This window comes from Megalops cyprinoides, chromosome 8 (genome assembly GCF_013368585.1).
Source record: "Megalops cyprinoides isolate fMegCyp1 chromosome 8, fMegCyp1.pri, whole genome shotgun sequence".
Lineage (NCBI taxonomy): Eukaryota > Metazoa > Chordata > Actinopteri > Elopiformes > Megalopidae > Megalops > Megalops cyprinoides.
Window position 1 is genome coordinate 4575118 of NC_050590.1, and position 25729 is coordinate 4600846.

The 25729-nt window shown below is 41.5% G+C and overlaps 2 protein-coding genes and 1 long non-coding RNA gene across 3 annotated transcripts; all 3 read left to right on the forward strand.

The window, feature by feature from the left end:
* The first annotated feature begins 5981 nt into the window (after positions 1 to 5981).
* dnaaf4 (dynein axonemal assembly factor 4) lies at positions 5982 to 9453 on the forward strand. The gene is made up of 9 exons (XM_036535551.1): positions 5982 to 6104; positions 6204 to 6351; positions 6678 to 6811; positions 6980 to 7217; positions 7361 to 7479; positions 7923 to 8032; positions 8130 to 8283; positions 8475 to 8580; positions 9308 to 9453. The coding sequence occupies exons 1-9, from the start codon at positions 5982 to 5984 to the stop codon at positions 9451 to 9453; spliced, it is 1278 nt and encodes a 425-aa protein (XP_036391444.1).
* A 2392-nt stretch (positions 9454 to 11845) lies between these two features.
* Positions 11846 to 13781, forward strand: LOC118782015. Its single transcript, XR_005005128.1, has 3 exons — positions 11846 to 11959; positions 12920 to 12987; positions 13668 to 13781. It is a non-coding gene; the product is annotated as an uncharacterized LOC118782015 (long non-coding RNA).
* Positions 13782 to 14120: 339 nt separating this feature from the next.
* Positions 14121 to 23089, forward strand: LOC118782247 (cell cycle progression protein 1-like). Its single transcript, XM_036535552.1, has 8 exons — positions 14121 to 14127; positions 14351 to 14436; positions 14709 to 14919; positions 16817 to 17095; positions 19139 to 19251; positions 20369 to 20494; positions 21100 to 22472; positions 22862 to 23089. Exons 1-7 carry the CDS (start codon positions 14121 to 14123, stop codon positions 22459 to 22461), a joined length of 2184 nt encoding a protein of 727 aa, XP_036391445.1. The 3' UTR covers positions 22462 to 22472; positions 22862 to 23089.
* Positions 23090 to 25729: the final 2640 nt, after the last annotated feature.

The window sequence follows — 25729 nt, forward strand, 5'->3', positions numbered from 1 at the left end:
ATCCTTTACGAATTCGACTGTCACATCCAGATGAGTTTACTGTTGTAGGTGAAAAATTGTATTTATGTATATATTATATTATATCTCATTCGGCTTTGTGACATTGTTTTCGAACGAAGGATTCGCAGATGTCCTCTGGATAACCCTTTGCGCAAAAGAGCGACACAATCAATTTTACTTTCTTTTGAAAAGCGAACAATGTATAACCAAAGATTTTTTAGGTCACCATTGCATATTGGCTGGATATCTGCATAGTGTAATATCTTTGCATGATGTTTTGCCATTTTCTAATGTTTAAATGCTTTTTCCATCATTTTAATGTCCCTAATGAGAATATGGGTGTCTAAAACCAAGATAAGAGTTGTATACCATCAGTGCTTTTAAGTGTTTATCTTTATTTCTAAATCATTTAATCAAATAAAGACAGGCTGATTTTTCTATAACTATAAGCACTATTTTTCACTTAAAGAGAAATACTGCATCATATACTATATGCATATCAGGAGTACAATATATATGCTCCACTGCTGTGTAAAGTGCTGATTGAATTTTGGTTTTACCTAGAGATGCCTAAAAATTTGTTATTATTTGATAAGAATGTGAGTATATCTTTGAAAAATGTTGTAGGTGAGCGTTAATCTGGAAAGCTGTCAAGACTTACTGGTTCATATGTCATCAGAAATCATCTTTTTTTTTTGGAATGTTTCAAATTTACATGTTACTGAAATCCAATGTTGACAAAAAAGCTGGAATGGGCTTTAATGAACTCCTTTTTTCCCCCCCACATTAAATAACGCATGCACTTCAAATCAGATGTTATTTTTGCCACAACATTTTCAGCGAATGTATGTCCTGGGCACTTTCAACCTTTTCCTCATTTTCGAAAGAATCACAATTGGTCCTTTTCATCATCAAACGCTGAGGGACCCTCAGGGATGCAGCTGAAACATCAGTTTAATCCATTTGCTAATGTACATTAAGATATAGAAAATGATCTTCCTGCCACTGAGACCCGTGCCTCAATGTATGTGTACAGCTCACTACATTCAAAGCCCTCATTCCACTTTTTCACAGAGAAATGGATTCAGAACCACTGAATGCTAACACTCCAGAAGTGTAGCTCTGTGTGGGTGGCAGAAAATAAAAGCGTGATGCAGATCTACTTCTATGGATTTTTTTTTTTTTTAATTTCATTTCATTTTGTTCCCAAACATTCAACAGTGCTGTTCCTATGTGTTGTCTTATTTTGAATTTGGTTCTTTTCATGATGTGATGTATAAGGGAGGAAGCGAGTGATCAGTGAGGTGAGTGATGCTGACGCACCTGTTTTCCACTGCCACTATGTGCAAAGTCTGAGCTGGCCTGCCTCTCTCAGTAGCGGCACGAACGCAGCGGGTCATACACAGTAAAACTCAGGGGGACCCATTGCCCTTCTCCCATTGGCTGAGGCAAGCCAAGCACTGGCCTTGACTTTTGAATGTACCTCTTCTTATTACTTTACTTTGTTTTTATCTTTTTTTTAATGTTTTTTTTTTTTTTAAAAGAAAAAAAAATGGGAATAACATTTCATTTACCGTATGTTTTGTTTGACGAATGTTCAGGCAAGCTTTTGTCTTTGCTACAACAATGTTCATGCCAAAAAGAAAAATGCTATGAAAGGCCAAAAATAATGTGAACTCTTATAAATGGACATGAGAACTGATTGCACAATAAAACTTTTCATAAAAATTCTAAAGTGGTTCCTGTGTATTTGATGTAGACAATGGCTAATTAATTTTGTATTCTAGGTTTCTCATGCAACCTTCAGAGAGAAATCCCCTTTAAGACATAATGCTGGAGTGAACTTCATGAGTTGTATTATTTAAAAAATACTGCATCCACATAATCAGTTTGACACACATTGTTTTCCACATATACACGATAGCCTACCATGAGATTTAAGAGTGTAAGAATATTGATAAAATGATCAGTTCTGTGGTCTGCTGAAGTATCCATTGTGGGTAAATCATGGATGAGCAAAATGCATTGTCATTCACATCATAATCATTATCATTATCATGATGTAACAGGCTGACTTTTACAATATGTTGTAATTTATTACGTAATAACGACACTAATAAATGCACTATCAAACCAAGCCAAGAATACAGTATATGCCTTTTTCAGGGTTTCCTATAGAAATGACAACAATGGTCCCTTAAACATTTTTATTTCTATAACACCTAACCTCGTTTCAACACACACAATTCAGACACAACTTCATTCGGCTCTGCCATAAATGGCCAAACCCAGCCCATTTTGCAGTTGGTCCCTAAATCAGACATATTGCGATCAATAGATTTTATTTATATAAATCCTGACAGTAGTAACAATGATGTTGTTTTAAAAGATAATTAAAAATAACACATTCCATATGTCAGATAAAATTACTTTTCAATATTTATATCTAAATTGCGTGAATTTATGGTGTGTTTTAAGAACAGGTTACTTTCCCTACTTACATGGTGAATTTTTCCCTTTACTTTGGTTCTTCTTTGGTTGCTGATCTTGCTGTGTGGTGTCAGTGTTCTGTGCTCAGAGTTGTAGCCTTAAATGAGGAAGAACAGATTTCGGTGTAATAGTCCAATGCTCTTTATTTAGCATTGCTGCACTGACACCTGTGTTCGTATGCATATTTTCATATCTCAGATTCAAGCATAATATTGACCTTATCAGATTCAAAGCTGTGCTGTGATTTGTGTTGTATAGTACAGTATACAAATAAATTCAAAGTTACAAAAACTAGCATTTCCCATGATAAGTTAGTCCTATTGTTCAAAGAATCACACCTCTCTGAAGACGAATTATACAATAATTGCTGGAATGATGAAGAACAGGGGTGACCTGTACAAGCGGGACGGGTTACACCTGAACCGGAGGGGTACAGCTACACTGGGCCAGCGTATGCTTAGGGTAACAGAGGGTTATTTAAACTAGGGTCTGGGGGGGGCAGGGAGGTTATACAGTGAGATGGATAGGGATAGACAGACTACCGGAATAGAACACACCACGGATAAGTATTCTATTAGTAGTGAGGAAACGATGATTGCAAATCAGTCAGAGCAGCATTGTAATAGAGGTGGTTTTGAACACCTGGGAGTGGAAAGGAAAGACGGGAAATACACACGCAGTACCCTGAAATTCCTCTGTTTTAAATTCTAGAAACATAATAAATAAAATTTTGGAACTAGAAACTGTTATGAGTAATAGTAATTATGATGTTGTTGGGATCACAGAGACGTAGCTCTCTATGTAAAGGATAATCTTAATATTCAGGAAATTCCAGGAATGGAGCCCCTTGGTGTTAGTGAAGACATATGGATTAAAATATTGGGGGAAAATGTAAAGGGTCTGAATGTCAGAGTATGTTATAGGCCACCAGCCTCAGACAGCAGTGTCTACAGTATGCTCTTTGATAACATTAAGCTAGCATGTCAGGAGGGTGAGACAATAGTAATGGGGGACTTCAATTACCCTTCAATTAGTTGGGAAGCTGTGTCAGGTCAAAGTAAATGTGAGGAAGAGTTTTTGGATGTTGTAAATGACTTGGCAAGTTAAGTCTGCATTCTCCAATGCTAGTGTTTTTAACTTTAGACAAGATGACTTTATTAAGATGTGTGATTATACAAGGAATATAAACTGGGTACCTCTTCTAGGTGGTAAAACTGTCAAAGAAATGTGGAGCATATTTAAAACAATTATTCTGGATGTACAGCATAAATTTGTTCTGCAAGTGAGAAAAGGGAAGCTGGAAATCAAGCATCCACAGTGGATGAATAAGGAATTACAGGACAGTTTAAAACAAAAATGAAAATTATTTCGAAAATACAAGTTGACAGCTCAGAGAGTAATAAGATTGAATACAGTAATATGCGAGCTCAAGTTAAGAAAAAAATAAGAGAAGCTAAAAGGCATTTTGAAAGACAGCTTGCACTAGATGTAAAGAGCAACTCAACACTTTTTTCAATACTACAGTCATAAAAGGATAGTTAAGGAAGAGGTATAAAAAATAAGGATGGAGTTATGGTTTATAACAAAGCTATTGCTGATACCCTAAATAGTTACTTTGTGGAGAGCTTCACTAGTGAAGTGTTTTCACATATGCCTTCAGGTGCATTCAATTCTCAGAGTCTTATGGAGGAAATTGAGTTAAATGATTCAGAAGTACTAGATAAACTCCAAAAACTTAAAACAAATAAGGCAGTAGGCCCTGATGGAATATATCCAAGAGTTCTCAGGGAACTAGTGGAAGTGGTTTACAAGCCTCTGACAGTTATTTTTAAAAAATCTCTCAAAACTGGAGAAATACCAGATGACTGGAAACATGGCAGTGTAGCACCTATCTACAAGAAAGGTGACCGGACTGATCCAGGAAATTATAGGCCCGTCAGTTTAACTTGTATCGCATGTAAATTACTGGAATCCATCATTAGGGATCATTTGGAAATATTCCTTGAACAAAATGGTATCTTAAATGATAGCCAGCACGGTTTTTGCAGAGGGAGGTCATGCTTAACAAACCTCCTGGACTTTTTTGAGGAAGCTATAGTGTGTTTAGACTCAAACCAAGCTTTTGATATTATCTATTTGGACTTTCAAAAGGCATTTGACAAAGTACCACATGACAGGCTCATATTGAAAATGAAATCTGCAAGAATTACAGAATTATCACTGAGTGGGTTCGAAGTTGGTTGTCTAATAGAAAGCAGACTGTAACTGTGGGAGGTATTGTATCAGAGCAGGGTCCTGTACGAAGTGGAGTCCCGCAGGGATCCGTGTTGGGGCCTTTGATATTCCTTATGTACATAAATGATCTTGATGCAGATGCTAGTAGTAAAATAGTAAAATTTGCAGATGATACAAAACTAGGGGGTCTAGCCAACAGTATAGAATCAACTGAAGACATAAAAAGCATCGAAAAGTGGACAGATACCTGGCAGATGACATTCAATTTAACCAAATTTAAAGTCTTGCATGTGGGAAATAAAAACCTTAGACAAGACTACTTCATGGAAGGAAGAACTAGAATGTGTTCAATTCGAAAAAGACTTGGGAGTAATAGTTGACTCAAGCTTAACAGGATCTAGGCAGTGTGCTGTAGCAGTAAAAAAGGCTAACAGGATGTTGGGATATATAGCCAAAAGTATTGATTATAAATCTTAAGAGGTTATACTGAAATTATACAATGCCTTAGTCAGACCTCACTTGGAATTTTGTGTGCAGTTCTGGGTACCGCACTATAAAAAGATATTGAGGCTCTTGAAAAAATTCAAAGAAGGGCAAGTAAATTAGTTCCTGGCATGAAATATAAAAGCTATGAGGAAAGACTCAAGTTACTTAACCTATTTAGACTTAGCAAGAGGAGACTTAGGGGTGATCTAATAGAGGTTTTTAAATTTATAAAAGGACTCAATAAAGTTAACTATAATAGATTTTTTTGGGTGAGTTCAGTCTGTAGAACAAAAGGACATAAATGGAAACTAGTGAAGAGTAAGTTCCGCACTGACATAAGGAAGTACTATTTTACACAAAGAGTTATCAATACTTGGAATAGGTTGCCAGGGCATGTAGTTGACGCTGAGACCATTGCTGTGTTCAAGTCCAGACTTGATGCAGTTTTGGGTTCTCTTTAATTGAAATGGCGAGCTTAGTTGGGCCGAATGGCCTGTTCTCTTCATAATATGTTCTGATGTTCTTATATCTAAATACAACTACATACAGACCAAACTCCAATCACGTTAAAATGTGGATATGCGAAGTGTTCATACCCGTAGGATCTAAGAAGCAGCATTCGCGTCTTTGGTACCGTACACCATCTTTGACCTGACAGGAAATCCTCCCCCAGCAACCACCTAAGCGTGCGTAGCAACCGGATTGCTTTTGTTGTTAGCGAGCTACCAAGCCAGTACAGGGTGTTTTTTAATTATATTTTATTCGGGAAAATGCCGTTAATTGTCCAGGATTTCTCATGGACGCAGACGGAATCGATGTTGTACATAAGTGTTCCCCTAAAAGGAATAAAGCCCGGGAAAGTGGACATTCTCGCCACAAACGAATATATAAAGGTATCTATCACGAACTCAGCTGCCTCACGGACGCTTGCATGCATGCTTAATGAATGCAAGTTACGTTTTACATAATTTTCCAATGTCTGTCTGTTACAGGTCAGTTTTCCACCTTTTTTATTTGAAGTCTTCCTCTTTGATCTAATTGATGATGACAAAAGCGCCGCAAAAATCGGCAACGGAGTGGTTATTTTCACGTTGTATAAGAAGAACGACAGAATGTGGGAACAACTTGGGATGAAAGACGGTACATTTTCTCAAATATTTATCAAATTAACAACGCTGTTAGCTTGCCACTCCGCGGTCATGTAGGGTTGCCTCTAATAAACTCAGCAAGTACAGGATGGTTTGAGAATTGCTCGAAGATTACTAAATAAACATGCATGTAGTTTTAACTTGTTTTCTGTTAAAAACAAACAAACAAAAAATACTTTGCTACACGTTTAACAATGGTATTTAAATTCGTGCGGTGAACATGCAGTTTGTAAGAGGTGGCATAACAATGTGAATGCATACTTACAGTGTATTCGTGGCCTTCATGTTAACTGTGATCTAACTTTACACTGAACACAGATGACAAGCAACGATTGAAAGAGATCAGAGAGAGAGCGGTTCTTAAAACCCAGGAAAAGGCGGCCGCAGACTCTAAAGCCAAAGCTGCAAGAAAACAAGAAGAAAAGAAATATGCACTCCAGAGAATGATGCAGGTGACGTTTCATATCAGGCCTGAACAGATGGAAATAGATGCACCAATGTAATTTGCTCATCTCCAGCCAACTGTAACAACCTTTAATGAGTATGGTTGTTGCCATGTGTCACTTAACAACGCTGCATGCATTTATTATTTGAAAAGAGCCTTTCTTTTATTGTTTCAGCTGGAGGATGAAGAGAGAGCGAGGATTAAGAAAATCAAGGATGAGGAGCGTGAGAAAGCCATAGCGGAGATGGAGGCATGGAAGCTAAAACAGAGGCAGGAAGCAGAGAAGATCAAAGCTCAGCAGAGCCAGATCGAGGCTCAGCAGAGGCAGGGGGAGGAGGCTGAACATAAGCAGAGAAAGTCTGATCAGATACCTCCGCCCAGGGCTAAAGAAAAGGGAGCCATAGTCAAGCATGGTAATTTAAAAATGCTCATGATGACAACAATACGGACAATGAATTCCACACAGTTTGAGTGCAAGATGATTTTTTTCTCTGTATGTGCTTGTAGTGGTACGTCTTGATTCTCTGACTTCACACAGACTTGAACAAGAGCTCAGCTAAGCAAAAACAGGTGGCCCTCCCTGCTCCGCGATCCTCAGGCAATATTAAAATCCATTTCACTCCGCGAGTGTTTCCCACTGCCCTGCGGGAATCCCGCGTACCCGAAGAGGAGGAGGTGAGGATTTTGTTTTTACTACCTTTACACTACATCACAACATTGTCATTTAGCAGGTGCTCTTATGCAGGGCGACTTCCCTGGGTTGCAGTTTTTACATATTATTCATTTATACAGCTGGATATTTGCTGAGGCAATACTAGGTTAAGTGCCTAGCCCAAGGATAAATTAGCAATGCCCCAGCGGGGAATTGAACCAGCAACTTTTTGAGTATGGGCCCTGGTCCTTACCACTGTGGTACACTGCTGCCTTCGCCACTGCCACTTTAAGATGTTAGTCCCACGTTTTCTTCATAGGGAGAAATGTTTCCCTGAGTACAAACTGACAATTAGCCTACTACAATGCTCCCATATGAATGATTTGCAATCATTGGTGCTTTGACTTTTTGCTGGTGTGAGCCTTTGAAGGATGTAGTTGTTGCAACAACTGTTTTGGTCAAATAGTGGCTCAAAAAGCAAGCTGAGGCCAGGCGAGCAGGTGCTGGTGAGGTACCAGAACTGATGGACCTAAAGGAAGAAGAAAGGAACCCTGACTGGCTAAAAGAGAAGGGAAAGTACGTGATCCTCTTTTCAGAATGGGTTACATCAAAATAATACAGTATACAGTGGCAATACTGATAGATATCCATGTGCCTCCTTGCTTTACTTTAGTAAATTGTTTGCAACTGGTAACTACCTGGCTGCCGTGAATGCCTACAACCTCGCCATACAGCTGAACCGAAAGATTCCTGCCTTGTACTCAAACCGCGCTGCCTGTCACCTCAAACTGAGAAATCTACATAAAGCCATAGAAGACTCCTCTACTGTAAGTGTGAAATTATTAAACTAGCTAAGGTTCCCCTGTCCTCTGTAATCTAGCATGGTTATGTGTGAGTAATGTACAAACACACACATATATAGTGTGTGTGTGTGTTTAGCTGATATTATGCATATTTTAATTTAATAAGTCTGTTTTAAAATACTGTTTCTAGAGTGAACCTGTATTTCCTTCTGCAGGCCCTTAATCTGTTGACGCCAGCAGTTGCTGACAATGCGGAGGCCAGGATGAAAGCACATCTGAGACGAGGCACGGCTTTCTGTGAGCTGGAACTTTATGCTGAAGGTGAGTCTGACACTGATGCATGCAATCTTTCTGCTTAAAATGATACCCATGGTCTCTATGCCAGTTTCCTGTAGTCTCTCTCTCACTCCTTGCTTTAGATCTGTCAGGATGACTAAAATGAGGAGGAGATGGGGCATTTTGAAAGGATTGAGCTTTGCCTTTTTTAGTCTCTGTAATTAATGCCAGGCTTTAGTTAATATCACTAACTTCTGTTTTTAGAGTGGCTCTTAGCCCCATTTCATTGATTGGTACTGACCAGCAGGTTGTGCTAAAGGAGCCAGTGCAGATCTTTACAATATTGCAGGAAAATTAATTTAATATTATTGTGAGCTGACACAATTTTAGTCATTTTTACCTACAATGCAAAATGTGCAAGCAAGCCAACTGGTCATGTATATGGTTATATTTTTCATGATTTTAAAAAATATGACTATATGCTTCCTTTTCTGCCTTGGAATGGTGTTTTTGTAAATACAGTCACTTGCTTACACATAATTTGTATTCTTAATGGTGAATCATATGTTATTTTCTTTGTGTAAATTTGCGTTTGTAAGTGATCGTTTCCTTCCAGATAGAGACTCATGTTGTTCAGTGGGTTCGTCCCGCCTTGCATTATAGCGCCCTCTGCTGGACAAGAAATTACCAATCCTGTGCAGACTTCAGTAGTTAAGTCAATGAGGAAATGAAGTTGAGTTGCTCCTGATTTTTTTTAAACATGCTTCAACAGGTCTTCAGGATTATCAGGCAGCTCTGAAGATTGACCCACACAATGAAGCTGTTAAAGAAGATGCCCAGAAGATCAGAAACATAATTCAAGGCAGTGTGGATGGCCCCTCAGATTCTGGGGAAGGCAACATGGGCCACTGTGTTTAACAATGCATTGCATTAAACAACGGAGAACACAGTTCATAATCATCATTAAAAAGACTTTATTCTGAATTTGCATGCTGTCAACATTTCATTGGTTTTGTTCTGAAGAATATGATTCAGAAAATGCACAATGTATCAATAGTTTCATGTGCTATAAAGGTCAATAAAATTGTACAGATCTTCTTTGTTCATGCATACAGTGGGTTACTAAAATACACAGTTCATTTGATACTACAATACAGGAGTACTGTAATTCAGCAACACTGAATCAACTCAAAATGTGTGCACGATCATACTTCTTTCACCTGTTGCACATGAAGCAAAATCAAGTTGTACGTGGCAGCAGTGGAAACATACAATTGACTGATGGGTTCAAAGACATGCAATTTCAGTGACAGCAGTCAGCTTGCTCTGACTTGCTGTTACAGCAGTCAGCAGTTACTCAGAGAGTGTTACGCAGGGCAGGGTAATCATATACTCTGCTTTTATCCACACTAGTGTTGAATGAGTTATTCCGGTACATCCCACAAGTGACAAGGTGGTCCGAGAACTGCATTGATACCGGATAGTAGACGCATGGCGAAGATTCAAACGTCGGTGGGAGCATACCGTAGACGGATGAAGTAGTCTTGTAGAAAGGGTTCTGCAGTTTAGCCCCTTCCAGCGAGGATGCAGGCGTAGTAACAGGTTTCATCATGCACGAAAATACAGGGTTGCCAGGGCTTGCGCAAACACCTGAATTATTGTACTCTGATTCAGACTGGACAGCTTTCGACATCGTTCTGGTGTTGTTTGCAACGGTTCCCACGCCCTTTTGCGCTCACCCTGAGAACAAATAAACAAAACGAATGGTGAACCTGTGACGAACACTTACAATACCAAGAATCTGCTTGCAAACGTAACATCATGCGAACGAGGTGAGAACCAGGTGGGTGTTAGCAGCTGCTCTCTAGCAGCTCGTTCAGATCAAATTTGTTAGTTATAGATAGCAAGTGACATCGATTAGCTAAACGTTAGTTTACATACGACACAGCGCCACAAGGATCTAGACTGGTAGTCTAATTGAAAAACGTAACTAGGACATTAATAGTTAGCTACATTGGCAAATTAATACTATCTGCGCTGTAGTTAATTAAGTAGCTAGCCATCTAAACTGTAAAACGGTTGTTCATCCATTTTCAACATACAAACGTCAAATAATACAAATGAATGTGAAATACATGTGAAATACCGTAATTGCTGACGATAAGGTAGCTGCAGCGGCAGGCGCCGGCAATCCAGAATAGAAGGTGAAAACTTTGTTGTGGTTACCTGAACTTAGTAACGTTGTCTGATTGGATAGCAGATCAATCACATGATCAATCAGAATGGAGAACTGGATCACGGGATAAGTAGTTCGAAGGCAGAGCGCTACAGTATGTCAATCATATTTGGTAACATGGCTAGCTTGTTACAGTAAGGAAAAAACTACAGTTCCCATATACCATGAGCGTCACATTCATTGGCTGTTGCTTGTTGAAACGAAAGCGTTGTTATTAACGCCGTCCAGCCAGCAACAATAATATCCGGTTACGTATTTCTGGTTAAATCGCGGGCAGTTTTCTACCAAAATAACAGTTCATTAATAAATCCCTACTGCAGATCATTCTCAACCAGCTAATTAATGTTAATGAACCAGTGCGTAAACGTTAACGTTAGCCACTTTCGTCCATCCATGCTAAGAATGAAGGAGAGAGGCAGAAGTGTCATATGGCTCGACAAACGAATGGTCAAACCAAGACTTATGTGGGTTAAAGTTAAATGGAAAAACATATTTCAAGTTTATTTAAGTGTGTATTCATGTAATCTACAGACAATGTACAATAAAGAAGTCATTAATGTAAGATATAAGGCATTGCAAATAAAGGCCGCCTCACAACATTCAGACAGGATTGTAAATTGTCGTAGGGTAAACAGGTAATCTACAGACAACACTAGCCATGTTATCAAATATGAAAATGTCTTTCATGCAAGATTTACGGCACTGAAATTGTTGCAGGGGATAGTGTTTGACATTATTTTTTTGATTGGACACTTTCTGTAGATTTCATGTGTGTCCACCTTGTTCATTTACTCTTCCTCATATTGTAAAGAGATCTTGAATTGGCGTATAGTCAGTCAACACATTTTAAGAATATTGTGCAATACTTGAAAAGCATCTACGTAGTTAATTTCATGATGTGCGAATACTTTTGAGATATTCTAGCTCATTACGCTTTGTTTTAAAACTTATTTTCTGAAAATTGACTTCTGAATGGACAGTAATAAATGCGCTTGTTGAGCTTTTATTTTGAAATAAAACCAGATGGCTTATCGTTGCCAGCAGCTGTTGCTCATTTTACATTCGTCTTGCAATTAATGATGATGGTGTAGTGATCGCGCAGCTGAGGCTGTGAAAATAAAACCGCTGATGAGTGATTTCACTACTAGGACCTCGGTTTCATTAACACTGGAAATAGAAAACCACAAGGTAAACACCAACACTGTACGTCAGAACTTATCGCTCGCTCGGCAGCTACACATTTAGATAATGTCATCTGCCTAGCGAGGGAGTCAAGGCAGCTGTAGTGTAGGGAACCTTCCGTCTCGGGAAAGTGTAGTTAGCTACGCCGTTACTTCGGTGCAACATTAGCAAGTTCGTTAGCTAATCAGGTAACTAGTTAGCTCACTGTGGGGTACGGTTGCATCAGTGATACAAAATTGATTTTGAATAGGCTACTGTCTGAGGTCAGATGCATACCACAACTAGCTATCCATGTCAGCCAGTTTGCTGCATTTTGTTGGCATGAACAGCTTTTTATTGACTATATCTACATCGAGATGTTGGTATTTAGCTTAGGCCAGAGCAGCGGGTAGGCTACCTATCACCAGCAGCGCAGTGCAGGTTGCTGCAGCCCGGGTTACCATGCAGTTGGTTGTGTGCATTTTTTGAAGCAGAAGACGTGTGTGCCGTTGGCGTGTGGGCTAGCTGACTGGCCTGTTAACTAACGTCATACAGCTGCAGTCGAAAAATAATAATGCGACCAACGTTAGGAACTCTTGGAATGATAGCAATATGCGTGGGATGACCAGGAACTAGCTACACTGTAAGTTAAAACCGAGTAACATAGTTCTGACTTTGAAGGTGATGTTAGTGCATACAAGCCTCCATTATTCATGTGTTCTCTGAATGTACTGCCGTGTGCAGTGATGGTTTGTTAGGCTATGTTGCTGCATGCAAAAAACATACATATGGCAAAAATGATAAATGGGTTACTTGGGATAAATGGGTTGTTTTCCAGTATGTTCACAACTACGCTAATTTCCTAAGTTCTTGGTTCGGTGTGTTGACAAAGACGTATTTTAAACAGGTTCAGCTGGCTTAGTCGGCGCTCAACAGGAACAACAAAATATTTCTTGTCTTGCATAATGACATGCTGAATATTTACAGGCGGTGGAAGGATGTCGGAAAGTTCAAGCGATACAGAGTCCTGCGGGTGGACCGTCATAAGTAACGAGGTAAGACGAGACAAGTCCAGTCTTTCTGGGGATCGGGTCTTTCTCATTGGCAGATATAGGGACTTTGATTGCACATGGATCTGGCTTTTTACTGAAACGGCCTCTCACTGCTCTTTCGGAACCAACACACAGTGGCCCTTGCAGCTTGCACCTATCTCCACTGTAGAAGTGGAGATAGGCTTACTTTCATGAAATGTAATTGGCGTGTTTCTTAAGTCCAAGAGATTAGGTTTCTCTTGTGCACTCTTCTTCCTTACTCTGGCCAATGCATAGTTTAAAAACACCTGCAAGGACGGCCAGGAGGTTGTCTCAGGTATGTCAAATGCTTTTTGGTGATGGCGTCAGAGAGGATTGGAACTTCACCAAAAATCTTTATAGAATCTTTAAAGAGGAATTTTTCTCTCGAGGCAGCCCTTGCTTCAAGGCAGCAGACCATTAGGCATATCTACAGTATCAGCCAGAATCTTTCTAAACATTTAAGACACATTCTTCAGTAAACATTTCTATTGAGGTGAGAAAAGGGTTTGCTGTCCTGCAGATATACGTCTCTGTGACAGGTGTGTTGTTGTGAGTAGTCTGTGTGTCATGACCAGGTGAGCTTCAGGTTAGTCCCTCCCGGCAGCACCTGCTCTCTGAGCACCATCTGAAAATCCAGCTTCAGTGTTTGTTTTGATTCCAAGGGATCAGACATTGAGACACTGTGGCCCGAGCATCGAAGGGACAGCCATGCTGAGTCTGAGAGTCTGGAGGAGGAGGAGGTGAAGGAGGAGGTGCAGCAGGAGGTGAATGAAGAGGAGCGGAAGGAGGCAAAGGAGGAGGCACAAGAAGAGCCATCTGTCGTCCAGGGTAGGCTGTCATCACCCCAGTATCCTCATACTCTGTCTTTTCAATTTACTGTTGAGTTTTTGTTGTTACGTTAACCGTGTGTTTGCTCTCAGTTTCCAAAAAAGTGATGACCCACAATTTTTTTTTTTCCTTATCATTGGTAAAACATTGAGAAGATAACGGAAGTCCTGAGACTCAGCAGATTTATTCGTAATCATGCAGATCATAGAAAGTTAAATATAGCAGAACCAAAACGTTAAAATTTGCCTTGTGAATTGTTATATGTGTAGGGGAATAATGTCTGGGCAATGACTGGTAAAAGCGCTGTACACAGAGAGAGAGACGGATGTAAATTGAAAAAAATCAGAGCAATATTTGCATGGCATTTTTAATTGCATTTTAAAATGCATTTGCATTTTAAATCAAAGCCTTTTGACCTTCTCACTAGATCAAGTATGTCACACAATTCAGTGTGCCTGATTACCAAAGTGGGAATATCTGCTGGTTAATAATACCACGCCACCAAACTGTGTTCCAGAGGAGTGCAGTGAGACGTGGGCTGAGTCATCCATCGATGCCACCCTCACAGAGGATGCAGTTGAGCAGATAGAGGCTGTTCCAGAGGTATAAATAAATAGCTGTCTTCCCAGCAATGCTGAATGTGTGTCAAATGTTTCTACGGAATGATTTGGTGTGGCTGTATGCTTGAAGGCTGTATTAATGCCCCGTTGTCACGAAAGTCATCTGTGGCAGTGTTCCCTGGAGGCTGACGTTACAGTAGCGGTGTGGTTCTTGTGACTTGGGACTGATATGTGCTGCCGGGAAAGTACGCTGTGCATGTGCTAGTGTGTTTGGCGTCTTCAAAAGCATGGTTTGAAAGTGCGTTCGCTCCTCAGGCAGGGAGAGGGCGGGTGTCAGAGGAGCACGCGACGCTGTGCACTCTGAGCGACCACTCGGACATTGTGACTCTGGAGCCTTCAACGGCGGCAGAGGCAGGACCGTGGGATGAGCTGGTGGTTCCGGGGGAGGAGTCGGAGGCCGCGGAGGAGCTGTACCTGGGTACCTCCTCCAGCAGCCAGTACACCTTCAGCACTGCAGAGCCAGCATGTGAGCCTCACCTCTTACTGCCTTCTCTAAAAATGCACCCTCTCCCTCGCGGTGCTGGTCTTACCTGCCGTGACATGTCTGTCACCGCATTCATTAACGCTCAGAGCGAAAGAGCACATTGAGAAAAGTGTTGCAGTGCGTTGTAAAAATGAGGTACTGTGCATGTTTGAGTATAAACTTCTTTGGTAATAAGCGGTAAGTTCCAAAACACTTAGCCAGAAAGCATGGGGAAGGAAGATGGTGAATATGGGCAAAAGAGGACGAGGAATGTGCAAAGAGAAAACTAGTTTTCCTTGTCTTCATTTGAAACTAGGTGTGTTCATGGGCCATTGGAAGCTTCCAGAAAGGCTCATGGACTTGGGCAATCTTTTGAAAGGGCATCTGTCTGGCAACTTGTCTCTCCCAGGTGGTCTGAACTGAGCTGGTGTGAACTTGATAGTGTGCTTGACCCCCCTTAACCTGGTGTAAGCCTGCTGGTTGGCTGATAACGCTGAATGTCACGACTGATGTGCTCTGATGCAAACAAGCCAGGCCATTTTCATTGGCCTGGTGCTCTTGCCACCCCCCCCGTAATAAGCGTTTGGATGTAATTGCAGCACTGGTGTGTCTGCATGCAGTGTTTGCGTTTGTGTTGGTTGTTTAGTCACAGGAATGACCTTGCAGAATTGACTCACTTTGTCTGGAAGAGGTTTCATGGTAGAACCCCTTTTATGCAATTATGGTCTTAAGTATTTTTTTTTAAAAGGAGATGGATATGTTCTCAAGCTTTTTGGTCATCAGTTGTATGTCTGCAATATGTTATGCTTTGCAAATGTGTTTTTATCTCTATGAGCGTTAAGGCGTTGTACAAGTGACTAATTGGGTGGACTGATGCGCATAGATGATTCAGCTTTGGACAGGAGTGTAAGCCAGGAGCATAGACTTCACTTGCAACATGAACTATGATAACCTTCTCTCTAATTTAACCCTAATTTTCTATGTTGACTTGTCCAATTTTATTTTTTGAGTCACCACTTTTAGGCCATTCTATTTACTAATATCAAACCTGTTTCCGATCGATTCTCTGAGTGTCTAACAGTGTCTTAGTTTCAGTACAGTACAAAGTTATCTCGTCCTTTGCCAAGTTATCTTGCAAAGTGTTTCTTTGCCTGTTCGTATTACTTTGGCTCCTGTAATTTTGGAGCCGGGTGATGCATTAAATACCCTGTTGCAGAGATCAGAGTTGGTGTGTGGCTTGGTATCTGAGGTCACTGGAGTGTGTGGCAACAGAAGAAAACATTGACACACGTTGTGCGCTATAAATAGCAGATTTTTATCGTTGCAGCTCCCACAATGGCTCTGTTTTGTGACTATATCTGGGTCTGCCAGACAGAGAGCTCTTTATAAATGATAAAGAGTCAATTCAATGAAGAGGCTGTCGTTACAGTAGCGGCGTAGTTCTTGTGACTCGGGACTGATGTGTGTTGCTGGGAAGGTGCGCTGTGCACGTGCAAATGTTTGAGAGCTACAAAAGCATGGTTTGAAAGTGTGACATTTCTGATTGACCCGCCCTTTAAACAGTAAGAATTGGTCTTGAGTTTCAACCCTGTCAGCTGTTCCTTGTTGACGATCTTTTCCTGTTTAACTGTGATGTTTTGTGTGTGTCTTGTGTGTGTGTATATGTGTGCACGCATTCATGTATGTTTGCCGTTATGTATGGGTGTGTGTGTTTGTGTGGATATTCTTGCGTGTGTGTGCTTTATATGGATATGGACATGGGTGTGTGTGTGTGTGTGTGTGTGTGTGTGTGTGTGTGTGTGTGTGTGCGCGATTTATATGGATGTGCGTGTGTGTGTATTTGTGTATTTATATGGGTGTGTGCATGCGTGTGTGTGTGTGTGTGTGTGTGTGTTTGCAGCACCCTTGCCTGCGGGCCGGGACTCCAGCAGCAGTGAGGATGAGCAGGGTCAGCAGCCCAGCCCGGCCCTGAAGAGGCGCAGAGTTCGGAGGAGCACAGCCACCGCGTCTGAGACTGAGGAGGCGAAGAGCCCCGGAGGAGGCGAGCAGGAGCCACAGGAGGAGGAGCAGGAGGAGCAGTACATGCCTCCTCCCGAGAGCCCCGTCACCAGCACCCTTAACATATGCTTCTTACTCGCCCTGATCATCAGCATCGGCATCGGCTTCAGACACGTCTATGGTGAGGGTCTCTCCTGGGTGGCTCGTGTATCTAAAAGTCTAGTCAGATATGAGTCTGATATAAGCTATAATGCGCATATAAGCACTGATATGATACTGGGTATGGTATGATACTAACTGATCGTTATAATTAATTTATAACAGAGGTTTATTTGCAGATGGTATGTGTTGGTCTGTAGTTTAGTTCTGATGTAGCAGGTGTGTACGCCACAGTATGCTGTGATATTAAGCACTCAGTCTCCAGAGTGCTTGGCATTTGTCAGTGTGATCAAGTGAGGCACTTTCTGTTTCAGTAAAAAGCCACAAAGGAGGTTCACGTCTCTGTTAAAAATATCAAATATTCCCCAGTGCTTTGAAAGTCAACGTAACTATGACACGGAAGAGTGGTCCTCCCCACAGGCCACAAAATGTCAAATAAGGTCAAGCATCTTGGAGAAGTGTGTTTTGGTGAGGGCATACATTGTTTCTGGCTGGCTCATTCTTAGAGGCTGTGATTATGAAGAAAGTCGTCTTGTTGATTTTGCTTTGCAGGTGTATTTGAAGGTATGAAGACATTCCGGGATGGATAAGTCAGAAGAATGTGTCATTTATTTCAAAGAGGCTTTGCAAAAAAAAAAATTGAAGTTAATCTGTGTGTGTTAAGGATTTGACTGCAAAGCATGTAGACATTTCACTTTTAAACATTGAATTCATTGTTTTTTGTTAAATTAATATGATATGAACGCTAGAAACGAGGCCTATATTGTTTTATGAGTGACATTTCAGTTAATATTGTAAAATATAATTTCAGCTTCTGAAATTTGACTGCCAGGTTGGTAGTGGGAATGATGACTCTGCAAGTCAAGCTAATAAATATGGTCTATAAGGCTCCTCTGTCTCAGTGGGTGTGACTGCCTAAGCAAAGCATACCATTCCAGTAAATGGCTAGCTAACAAACATTGTGTGTTTTTTAATCATGCTATAACTGCTATTCCTTAAACATACTAAACTTTCCATGTTCTTAGAGGGGAGTAATACCAATGAAAATCTAAAAGATCTCATTTTGTGGGCCAGAACTGTTCACAGATTGACATTCTTTGTACACCCGCTAGCTTATTACAAAACATATTAATCGCAAATGGTAACTGATGGAGCACCTGAATTGCCTATACTGTGCTGTATGTAAGAAGCTATTTTAATTATTACAGGTATGCTAAAGCTACAATTCACCCTATTATATTGATACTTGCTATCTACTGTCAGTCTCTTTACAGGTGATGGCAAGGAAAGAATTCAGACTTTTATCTGATCTCAAAATGAACCATTTTTGTTTCTATTACTGATAGATTTTTATTTGGCCAAGCCTTTTCTATTGCCTTTCAGTTAGACTCAGACAAAGCCATAACAAATTATTCTGATTTTAAACAAAAGACAGACGCTTGCCAACAAAATGTGTCATACATTCATGTTTCATTTACATGAATTCTGCGACAGACCATAAAGACCGCGTGGCTGTCTTGTGACGTTTAAGGTGCACGTGATTGCTTTCCACTGTACACGAACCTGAACCTAAGTTGTGTGGCAACTTTCAGCGTGTCTGTATGGCACAAGTGTGGGAGATGTATCCGGGTGGAAGTGTCTGTTTCTCAGCCTCCCTGTATGGAGAGAGAATTTGCCGAGTGGCACCTAGTACAGCACTCTCTGCAAAGCCCTCCTTTCACCTCCATCCTCAGAAAACAAGCGCGCGCAAGCCATGCATGTGGATTAGAGAAACTACTGCAGCCATTTGCATGTCAGAATGCCCCTGGTGACCGTTGCTGGGGGGGGGGCTCTTGCATTCCCCTGTGGCATGTGTTTTAACTGTGGAGGCGTTGTGTGTGCCTTATTTGTCAGTTGAAGCAGCGGTGAGGCTCGACCACATCTGTGGAAACACCTCATAGCTGCACATTTGGGATGTTTGTGAATCTGAGCTTCCTTCATTGTCTGCAGGTGTTTGTGCAGGGCTCTGGTGTCGGTGTCTCGATACAGGTTTAACTCCCCGATGGTGGTGATGCTGTTTTTCTAGGTATGGTTCCCGTTCATAAGATGGCGGGGGAGGCCCCAGAGGGTGAGCTTAACGATATGATGGGAGACATGCGCCAGCATCTGGGGGAGAACGACATCATCACAGTGAGCAAGGTCAGAGGTCAAATCATCCAAGGCATTTTCGGTCTTATTTTTCCTTTTGTCATGCTAATCATTGAATAAAGACTTGTAGTAAACTTCCGATTATTGCACTGTGGATTGTCTTGTTTATCCATTATGTGTTTATTCTTGGTTGGTTGGTTATCGTATTCACCAAAGGTAGCTCACCACCTGTAGTGAAGTAACAATACACAGAAACATTAGCTCATTACTGCTAGATATCTTACCTTGAGTCATATATCTTCTCTTTCAGGGTAGCAAATGAGGTTCTTTGTTTAAGGTTATAAGCTCTCCAGGTAGCAGTCTATCCTTCTGATGTTACTTAGTATTATATGATGGTTTATTGATCAATAAAAAATTATTACATTTTGATTTTGATTGTTATCACCACAGCATCCCCTCATTATCCTGAATAACCTGGAGTTGACTGCAGTTCACTCCAGTGCTGTTCTGTGTAATACTGCGTAAGCAGTGTTCTTGGGGAACCGAAGTCTTCCTCATTCTTCTCTTGTCTCCCATTTCTGCCATTTTGGTGCCTTCATATGTTTTCATGCGTGTCTTTCATCTTTGGCAGTTGCTCTGGGGTGTGTAACGCCCTCTTTGGTGAGCTTTGTTTCAGCCGTGATGGAGGCCAGATTTCCTCTCTCCCCCCTTCATTTCTTCTAGTTGAAAGTTGTCTCTTTCTTCTCGACAACTTAAGAACAGGCAACTTAAGAAAGATGGAACTTTGTTGATTGAGTGACAGTGATAAAATGGATGAAAAGACTATTTGAGAACCAGACCTATCCATAGCCAAGAGATATAGGCAGCCCATGTTGCTGTAGTGAACCTCCTTTTACGACGTGCTCTTTAGATATTCAACCCTTTTGTTCACAATAAGTATGAATATTAAAAGTAGTGAATGGTAAAAATGAATTGCATTAATGCAGGCTTCATGAAAATTGAAAAACGGACCCCATTCAAGCCATCTGTGACACAAAGCATTTCCCTTTTCTTTATTCTCACCCTTTCCTAATAACACACCTCTTTCAGCTGTCTTTTTTGGAAATTTCATTTCTCCTCCTCTTTGGTGAATGCACTCACATCCGCCACGCTGTTTCCACACGTCTAGGAACTGGTTGAGCGTCTGAGAGAAGACCTGGAGGAGAAGCGTGGCATGGTGCTCTCTCTCACGGGGATTATGGATAAGATCACTAAAGAGAACCATCAGCTCAGACTGAAACAGGCCGAGCTGCAGGTAACTGTCATTCAGATTCTAAACAGTCGCATGATCATTGCTACGGGCCTGACAGCTGAAGCAGACAGACATACCACCATGATGCTATGACAGAATTTACCATCAGTGTTCTTTTTCTTTTAGTTTGTTCTTATGTCCCAACAAAGGCAGCAACTTAAGTTCGTACGTACGGTCGTCATCATTATTAGCTATTGTGCTACATATTAACACAATAACTAATAATTATTGGGGTGGCAGTGTAGCATAGTGGTAAGGAGCAGGGCTTGTAACCAAAAGGTTGCTGGTTTGATTCCCTGCTGGGGTACTACTGCTATACCCTTGACCAAGGTAACTCAGAATTGCCTCAGTAAATATCCAGCTGTATAAATGAAAAACATGAAAAAATTATAACTTATGTAAGTCACCCAGGATAAGCACATCTGCTAAATGACAATAATGTAATGTAACATATTGCAAGTAATTCATGGTAAATGGTTTGGTTTTGATAGATTAAACCTGTTTAGGCCTGGTAGAGTGGCCCTAACCCTAACCACTACCCTGACCCTAGCCCTAACCCTAAATGCACATACGTGTTAACCCGGGTGTTTTCTTTCATCTGAATTCAGGCTCAGAATGAGGAGTTTGCTGCGCGGGTGGAGCAGAGTACTTTGGAAAGGGCCGAAATGGAGGAACATCAGAAGCACCTGGCCTTGGAGAACCAGCAGCTGAAGAGCTCCCTGCAGCGGGAGGAGGAGTCACTGTCCGCCCTGCAGGAGGAGCTGCGCTACCTGCGCTCCCAGATCCGCAGCCTGGAGGAGCGCGGCGCGGGGGCCGATTCCGTCCTGGCGGAGAACCAGCGGCTGAAGGGCCACCTGGAGGAGGAGAAGCAGCGCGCCCGCGGCTTCCTCATCCAGCAGGAGGCGCTGGCGGCCGAGGCTCAGGCGCTGCGGCAGGAGCTGGACGTGGAGCGGCAGGAGAAGGAGCGGCTGGGGGAGGAGCTGGAGCAGCGGAGCGGCCAGAGCGCGGGGCCCGGCGGGGAGGCCGACCCAGAGGCGGAGGAGCTGCAGCTCAGGCTGACAGAGCTGGAGAGGAAGCTGAGATTTGAGCAGCAGCGCTCGGACCTGTGGGAGCGGCTGTACGTGGAGACCAGGGAGGAGAGGGCAAAGGGAGACCAGCAGCCCAGACCCAGGAGGCCCCACGATGGCATCATCGGCAAAGTGAAGGAGACCTTTGACGCCGTCAAGAACTCCACCAAGGAGTTCGTGCACCACCACAAGGAGCAGATCAAGAAGGCCAAGGAGGCCGTGAAGGAGAACCTCAGGAAGTTCTCGGACTCGGTCAAGTCCACCTTCCGCCGCTTCAAGGACTCGGCCTCGCAGATGTTTGATAAAACTCGCCGCTCTCAGGAGAGGAAGTTCCACGAGAGAAAGGAGGCCAGGGGCGAACGCCAGGGACATGGGAGGTCCAGACAGCCCAGACAGGACAAGGGCTCCGAGGGTTCATCCTGGCAGGCCAGGAACCACAAGCCCCTGCATCGGCACCCACGCAAGTCCACCACCGATAACCTAAAGGCTGACCGTAAGACTCGAAAGCCAGGGCCGAACACCCATCGAGACTCAGAGCCGGGTCATAACAGGAGGCCCAGGGGATGCTCTGGTGTGTTTGACTGCGCCCACCAAGAGTCCATGAGCCTCTTCAACAAACCCCTGGATCCCATCAGGGAGGACGAGTTCAGCCAGCTTATACACAGTTACCTCCAGCAGGCAGTGGGTCACTTCCACCACTGGAGGGAGCTGGAGAGCTTCATCAACAGTTTTTTCCACAATGGCCTCTTCATTCACGACCAGATGCTTTTCACAGACTTTGTCAGTGGCGTGGAGGAATACCTGGAGGACTTTGATGAGTACCAACACTATGACGACAATGTTTTTGAAGATCTGGATGACTATGTCTACAAACACTTCTTTGGAGAAACTTATTCAAAATAGTGTGGGCCTAGGTGAGTTTTATATTCGTCTGTTATTTCCAGTGGTTGTTTGGTCAGGTAAATCTTGGTATCCTGTATTGGTGAAAGCAGCCCCCATACTTTTTATTGTGGCCGATACCTTGAAAGCAAGTGTGCGACTGAAATTAAGATGTCGTAGTAAACACTCTTGGAGTAGCAAGAGTTTAAATTAAAAAAAATTAAAGGACTCAGGAGTGGTCTATTGGTGTTTTTATTATCTAAAATGTGAAGTATTGGGTGATTCTGTTCTCAGCATGCTGTCTGTCTCTTATCAGTAGGTTGGCCACTTCTACACTTGGAATCACAGTCTGCTCACATGTTCACAAGCTTAAATGCTAAATTTGTATAACATGTACGTGCTTTTTTTTCTTTCTTGTCTGCAGATTTACAGTAGGCCCACTGAAAAGCCAGCATTAAAAAAAAAATAAAGAGGACAAGCAGTCAGGACGGCTCGGGAAGCAGATGGCCCTTCGTCGCCCTCAGGAAAGAGTCAGGAGAGACAGGAAGTGGAGACGTTAGCATCCCTCTGGTAGACCCATGGCAAATGTCAAAACAGAGCTGGGCCCAATGCCTTTTGATCCTAAATATTAACAACATCCTAGTGAAATTAACTTGTTTTGGTGACAGCTTAATCTGAAGTGATATTTTTGCTGAAGTCTGTACTACGGATGTATTTGACAGAATGTTTATTATTATTATTATTATTATTATTATGCACAATGTTTACTTTTACTTTAGTAAGCAAAAGTAAACAATTGGCTGATTGTTTTTTTGCTGTCTTGTGTTGTGCAACAAGTCATCGCTGTGTTGGACCGGCACTTGTGCCTTTAATTTCTTGTTCAGTGGTGTTGCCACGAAAACACTGAAATATGTTGCAGTGCTGTTTTCTGTTGACATTAAAATGTACTTTCAGTTTCCTTGTGGCAAGTAGTTGTGAATTCCATTGTAACAAAAGCTTTATTGTATATCGTTGAGTTTAGTTACCTTTTGGGTTCATTCGGGGGTTTTGTGTGACGATTTAAACCTCTTGCATTAGACAGTTGCACATAAATGATGTATAGGAATGAACAGCTCCATTTTACTGTGTAAATGGAATGGGTGAGATTGAAACAAATCCCAACAAATGTAGCACAATGTTACCATGGAACACTTTACCCCGGTATGTAAGAAGCATTATAGAGAATTACAGTAAAGGACCAAAAGGTATGTCAAATTAATTTCTGTTGTGGAATACTCAATGTATGGAGTTGATATTATTGGGTTTTCTCTTAAAGTTTAGTTGATTAGATATCAGCTTCAAGAAGGAACTACTTAACATACTGGTACTTGGACCATGATTTTTGAGATCTGTCCTTCCAAATGCATTGTGTGACTTAATTCTGTTTTGCTGCTACCTCTGAACATTGAACAGATGTGCATCTGGAATTAAAAAAAAAAAGATAATTTGCCTCAAATGTGCAATGATTTGCCATGCTGTCCTTATTTTTAGTAACATTCCAATAAAGTTTAGTTTCTTTATTGTGCTGATAGAATTTTCTTTACCTTTCAATTATTGTGAAAAAGAGCGTGTCTCACTGTGGCTCTCTAATAAAAAATGTTTTGTCTGCATTCTTTTTCTCTGTGTGTGAATAAATTAACCTTTTGTGGCATTTCTGTAGCAGTGACTACAGGTAGGTAATCTAATTGAACGTTTTTCAGGTTGATGGTCAACTTTGATACCGATGTTGTTTTCGAAGTCTCATGCTCTGCTCTCTTCAGCTTGTTCCATGTGACAAACATCAACGGCCTCTATTCTCAGATGCTTCGTAAATCAGCCTAAGAACAATGAGAGGTTGCAGGCAACCACAAGGCTTTGAGGATGAAAGGCTAGTAATTTTGAACCAAGACCAGGAGTGAAAGACCAAGCCTGAAAAACACACCAAATGCATTGATAAAAGAATCCTACCACATGCTGTAGAAAAACTCTTTAGCACAGTCATACTGTACATCGCTAGGGGCCAAGGCTAAGAAATGGTGAACATATCTTGTAAATCTGTCTTTGCTTCCAGATATGTGCCACAGGTGAAAGTAAGTGTGAGAGGTTATGTGTAAGAAAAATAAAATATTGGATGAAATGCAGAGGAAGGGACTAGTGAAAGGAGCAAGGAAATGTATTTATCACAAATTTGCACACCATGAAAAAATGTGAAAAATGTGACAAAGCAGGTGAGACCGTTCTGTGGAAAATTTTGCAAAGGTCCACATGAATATCTTAAGAATGGCCCATTACAAATAAAACACCCTGCTGTAATTAATCTAATACACTCAAGACTTTAGAAGCCTTGTAAATACATATGTTTTTTGGTCACTATTGTGAACAGTGGGGTGGATTTACTGGTAATTTCAAAGTACTGTGCCTTAATTATAAGGCTTTAAATGGACTTCGGCCCATTTACCTGCAGGATCTATCAATAATCTATAACCAGCTCAGATCACTTCGTTCACAGGTTACTGGCTTGCTGGTAGTTTCATAACGTGAAAAAATTATTTTGGTAGTTGAGCCCTTTCACACAGAGCTCTACTATTATGGAATAGCCTACATAATTATGTTTCCGGAATCGGTTTTCAGGTTTTTTTTTCCCCCTGTGGAAAAAGCACGAAGTAGACAAATGATTATAAAACTGCCCGGTAACAAATAAAACACGAGTCGCAAATAGGCGAGTCAAGAGAATAAAACCACCCCATTGATTCACTTTTTGTAAAACATCAGTAGTTTGAATTTTACAAAGTCATGTTATTTTATTCGAAAAGCTATCCAAACATTGAACATGCAGTCCGACGAATGTTTCCGATCGTTCTCCCTCTGCAGTAACGCACTTTAATTACCCGCAACGCCACTGAGTGGCAGTGTAGACGCAGTACACTCTCGAAAGAGCACCTAAACCCATCGTTTCAAACGTGAGAAGTAAACTCTGAGGTGTTATAATTCAGTGATCTAAAAAAGACTGAACGCACGTCATCGTTGCATAATCCTGTGCATCGTATGCAAAATATAGACTGGCATTTATTGTGATAATGAACATTGGAGAAGGGCAGAAAATGTCAAACGCTAGTCAAACTTAATGGAAATGATCAGTCTCCAACACCACGGGCTTACTCACCAAAAGCAGTTTGAAGACGTTAGTATGTAAATTAAAATCACATAAATATGCCCAGATATTTGCAAACTCCTATTAGTCGAACACAGCTGTATTCACGGAGCACGCGTTGTA

Bases quoted from the DNA above. Each gene is read 5' to 3' on its own strand.
- dnaaf4 (XM_036535551.1), top strand. From the start codon at position 5,982: ATGCCGTTAATTGTCCAGGATTTCTCATGGACGCAGACGGAATCGATG. The intron at 6,812-6,979 runs GTGACGTTTCAT...TTATTGTTTCAG, and splicing joins CACTCCAGAGAATGATGCAG to CTGGAGGATGAAGAGAGAGC. The intron at 8,581-9,307 runs GTGAGTCTGACA...ATGCTTCAACAG, and splicing joins GCTGGAACTTTATGCTGAAG to GTCTTCAGGATTATCAGGCA.
- LOC118782247 (XM_036535552.1), top strand. The intron at 14,437-14,708 runs GTATAAATAAAT...TTCGCTCCTCAG, and splicing joins AGATAGAGGCTGTTCCAGAG to GCAGGGAGAGGGCGGGTGTC. The intron at 19,252-20,368 runs GTCAGAGGTCAA...CCACACGTCTAG, and splicing joins ACATCATCACAGTGAGCAAG to GAACTGGTTGAGCGTCTGAG.